Here is a 4,978-nt window from a genome sequence, read left to right on the forward strand (position 1 = left end):
ATAACGCGTGCTTCCAAGGTTTCCACCAGTCGCCTTTATTTTCTTTTGGTACCTGTAGCCGTATTCAATTGGTTTTTGATTTTTGATTTTTGATCCGTCTATGATTTATTTATTTTGGAGCACTTGGTTCGAAACTTTATTATCAGAAGCTTTTAAAACAAAACAAACAATAACGAGCCACGAACAATCGCTTTCCACGAGTTATGCCAACAACATCATCGATCTTTCTTACACTGTAATATCCATAACTTAATTCTCATCGACAAGTTCAAGAAATGTTTTCGCCTACAGTCAACGCTGGCGCTCCTGCTCCAGTAAGGAGTAAGAGGAGACGTCCACGCCCTCATTCGAATGAGAATTCATTAGCACAACCAAAAAGCAAGAGAGTGAGAAGCTCATACGATGATCAGACTTTTGCGCCAAATGGTACACCTGAAATGGAGGAAGCAAAAAACAACAAAGTAGCTACTTTGACGAGGCGCGAAAGTCCAAAGGAGATACCAGGTCAAAGACGAGAAATCGTTGTGCGAGGAAAAAAGTCGAAAGGAACAGATAGGACTGGGAAAGGGGATGGCAGTGTGGTTCTTGTGAGTTGTCCAATCTCGCATTGTATTGCGACTTTTGGAGACTGATAACTTACGTTTTCGGACAGACCAAAAATGATACTTATACAGTCAGTAAACTGCCAGCGCTCCCAGATCAAATTCGCGCAGATATCACAGGTAGTTACAACTCTTTCAGTGAACTGTAAGTTCATCACTAAATTTATGCTATAGCTCGTCAGCACGGCGCCATATATTCAGACAGCGGTTATACACTTGCTCTCACCCATTCCCATGCATTCGTCTGGCCCTACGCTATCAACATCCCTTCCCCCGAAACATTTACATTCGCGTTACCTTATAGCCATAAACATATAACCGACCCTCTTCCTCTTGGTTCGCTGGTTTCGCCCTCTGCGTCATCCTCGGAGCCTGGTCTTGTCGTTGTTATACCTACTGGTAAAATCACATATTGGGAGTCTATTGCGAGCGCCGCTACGCTTGATCTTATCAAATTAAAAAGCAATGGAGTTGGATCGACTATACCAGGCATGCTTTCCGGAGAAACCGTTGTGCAACTTCTGAATGCGGAAACAGCCGGGTTTGTTCTGGCATTCAGTACCGGGCGATTGGCATATCTACGAGTCAGGGATGGACATGGAAGACCCGAAGTATCTGTTCAATTCTTGAGAGGATCAAGCGGACCATTGGCAGGAGGTTTATTTGGTAGTCTCAGAAATGTACTTTCTAGTACAGCATGGCGTGGAGACATTGCCGCCGTTCGCGCCGGCCCACAGGAGCATGTAGGAGACAGAAATGTGGTTGTCGCAACAGGAAAGGGGAGAGTACAACTTTGGAACCTCCAAAGAGATGGGCAGAATGCTCTTCACGGAGAAGCTGAAGGACGGGAAGCAATTGTTCTGGAAATGAAAAAGGCAGAGCCTATCCTATTCGACCTCTCGATAGAAACCTTCGAAGTTCTCGATTTCACCTTTATGCCACCAACACCAGAGGACCGCGACAGTGAAGGAGATCGCTTACTTTTGCTAACATCCCTCTCCAATCGATACACCAGTCACTACACTCTTGTTGATGTTGTACTTAGGCGGGATCAATTGATTGTGGAAGATGTTCGACTACTCAAATCTTATACCACTCCGGTCAACAAACATGCGATTTCGAAAGCACGAATTTATCTACCAAATCCCGGCCTAGTTGCATATGTTGTCTTTGACCGTGCTGTCGTTATTGTTTCAAGGGCAAAACAAGTTGAATCGCCCGACTCCCAGCTTCGCTCTGAAAACCATACACTTTCGCCTTCGTTTGAAGATGTGGTAGACTTTAGGGAGGACACCAATGTTGAGATTGTCGGATCCGGCTTGGAAGAACCCCAAAATATTCCACATGGAATTGAAGAAGCAAAATCATTCAAATACAAAGCAAAGCACCCGGCTACTATTCTTCTCGTTCGGGGTGGGGGTGTGATTCGTGTGGCAGCTACCGACGTTGATAAACTCGCATCCAACAAAGGACAGCAAGTCACTGCGAAAAGCAAGCTGGAACAAGCTGTGTTTTTTGGTACAATGGCGCAAAATCCTTTAAGCTTCGCGGGAAGATCAGAATTTCAGTTTCCTCCTGAAGAAGTTGGAGCTGCAGCTCTGGAATTGAGTTTAGAGATCGTGGCATCTAGGACTCCTTTTATTCCCTCGGTGTCTGCGTCGCTCGAACAACATCTTAAGAGACGAGCGACAGCTCTCCATGATCTTGCTAAGCATCTCAAAGCTACTGGCGTGGAAATTGATAGGCTCACACGATGGAAGTTACTTTGGGATGCAGAGAGAATGTCGGCGGCAACAATTATCTGGCAGCGGTATGACGCTCTTGTTCGAGAAATGCCAGACGACCAAAAGCGTGGGCTTCTCCCGGAACTCGTAGATCACATTCACGAAGATCTTAAGACTGAGCCTGTTGCTGAAAGAGGCGAAGTCGATCGCGTCCGACACTTCTTTATTCACGATGTTTGTAGATTGGAAACGGCGGTACCATGGGCATTTCAGATATTCAAGTATGCCTGGACGAATGGCCAAGTTCCTCCTGCTTCAGTGACGGAGACGCTCAGTCAATCTAATGATGTGATGATTAGTGCATTGGAGGGTGCGTTTGACTTTCGAATGAATAATTTGAGGCTGTATGGATTACAATCGGAAACAATTTCACATGGGATATTAGAAGAAGGCTACGAGGGACTTCCGGAATTTTGGACCTCGACTTTCTATATTGCAGAAAATATTCGAAAGCAAACAAACCTTGTCACTACGCTACTCAGAAACTATTGGAACAAGCCTGTTGCTGAAGACAGCCCCGATCCTACCACCCTCGAGAAAGTTCGACTAGAGCATCCGAATCTTATCGATGTTGCCATCCGATCCAATGTAGAAAGGATACGATGGGTATCGGCTCAAGACTCACCACAACTTCAAATGCAAGCAGAAGGACTCCAAACCCTACAGTTCAATGCACAAGATGAACAGTTACAGCGTCTTGCAGATACCTTCAGTCTCCCTGATGAAGCAATGAACTTGGCGGAAAAATACGAAATTCTACAAACCTTGGCAACTGTGCTGATGTATGAGGTCGGTATTTGTGCCGATAGGCTTCGCATTCCGGGCATTGACGAAGAAGACTACAAACATCTTAAAAAGCGAGAGCAAGACCTTCGTGATCGGATGGACAAGTCTTTTGCAAACTTCGGTGCGAGTTGGGCTGCTGCTCTATATGAGTACTACATTGGCACGGGAGAACTACAACAGATGCTCGATGATTATCAAAATCAGCGAGCATTCCTCACTGCTTTTCTACGTGACAAACCGGAGTATGCTAAGATCGGTTGGATTCATGAGATCACTCGAGAAAGGAATTACGATGAGGCCGCGAGAATGCTTCTTGAACTTGGATTAGATCGAGAGCGTGATGTTTGGAGCAAAAAGGTCGAACTTAGTATCGGCAAGCTTTCACGCATGGCAGGTCGAAATTATAGTCAGGCCAACGGACTCCTAATTCCTGATGGAGGCGAATCAGAACTTGTCAGAGCAAATCAAGAGCTTGGATTGCTCAAGATTCAAGATCTGATTTACAAGTATATATACCCTACCATCAGTACAGCCATTGATGATAACGCTGAAGTCCAACTTGCTTTAGAGACTCATGGCAACAAGAGTTTGAAGCGACAATTTTCTTTCATGAACCTTCTTGAAAGTAGCATCACTCATCTGGTCAAGCATGAAACAATGGATGCATTCTGTTTGGTTGATTTACTTACCCTCATGGGTGATAATTTCAGAGCCATGGAGCAAGATGACTTTAGCATGAGCAGATTCTATTGGGCTCTTGAAGCTATTCGTTTAGGTGTCACAAATAAAGAAGAAAAGTTGCTTATGCAGCGTGTTATTTGGAGACGATGTCTCTTGAGGGATGACTGGGCTGCGATGAATAATACAGAAGCTAAAGACGATCAGCTTGTAGAAGATCAGTTAAAGACAACAGCTTTGTATTGGACACTCAAAGCCTGCTTCAAAAATCGTAAGTACCATCATTTGACACCATATTGAATTACAGACTACTGACATTTTCAATAGGTATCTTCGAAAAGGATCTCACTATTAAGCCACTAACTCCTGAAGAAGTCATTGGTGCATGCACAGAAGAATTAGAACAACGTTGGTCTCGGATTGACGCCAGTATGCGCGAACGCATGATGCAAGACTATCAAATTGAAGACGATGCATTAACACAATTTATCGATACGGCTAGAATAGATGAGTGGCATCAACAAGCAGTAGAACTTGCCAAACAAGATTTTAGAGACGAAGTTGGAGCAGAAACTTCAGCTGGATCAGTCATGGATAGAGAGGCTGCTCGGACTCTAGAAGAATTGGAGAGGAGTATAGCAGATAATGAAAAGGGAAAGGCAGAAGGAATGCTCTTGTCGAAACCAAGACACAGGGCAAAGATAGGATATGATGGGAGAGGGAGCGTGAGTGGGAGTAGGACTGGAAGTAGACGACCGGGAAGCTTTAGAAGCTCACTTAAGTTGTATTGAGGGATTTGAGGAATAGAGAAATGGGTGAATGATATATTGGCGTTATTTTTGTAAGATTCATTGATAAAGATGAAGATATTCATTTTGTTAGGTTAGTGCTGTAGGGTTGATTTAGCACTGGGACTCTGTCACTTGTGCGAAGTGGATTGATTGATTGTGTGGAGTTTTATGGTCGGAATGGGGGAGGGGGGTTTGATTCTCTTTGAGCAGAATTTCAAGAAAAATTGTAGGGATGAAGATTGGATGGTGGGATCGACGGATGGATCGATAGATCAATGAATTAAATGGATAGATAGCTTGACTTTAATACCGACCTGCCTGCCTGCCTACATGTATA

The 4,978-nt window shown here is 44.3% G+C and overlaps 1 protein-coding gene across 1 annotated transcript; it reads left to right on the forward strand.

The window, feature by feature from the left end:
• Positions 1-275: 275 nt before the first annotated feature.
• Positions 276-4,641, forward strand: EAF01_005716 (uncharacterized protein; the record flags this gene model as incomplete). Its single annotated transcript, XM_038913970.1, has 4 exons — positions 276-587; positions 653-722; positions 777-4,121; positions 4,178-4,641. The coding sequence occupies 4 exons, from the start codon at positions 276-278 to the stop codon at positions 4,639-4,641; spliced, it is 4,191 nt and encodes a 1,396-aa protein (XP_038770419.1).
• Between the last annotated feature and the right edge of the window lie 337 nt (positions 4,642-4,978).

The sequence above is a fragment of the Botrytis porri genome (assembly GCF_014898465.1).
Source record: "Botrytis porri strain MUCL 3234 chromosome Unknown BPOR_007, whole genome shotgun sequence".
NCBI classification, from domain to species: Eukaryota; Fungi; Ascomycota; class Leotiomycetes; order Helotiales; family Sclerotiniaceae; genus Botrytis; species Botrytis porri.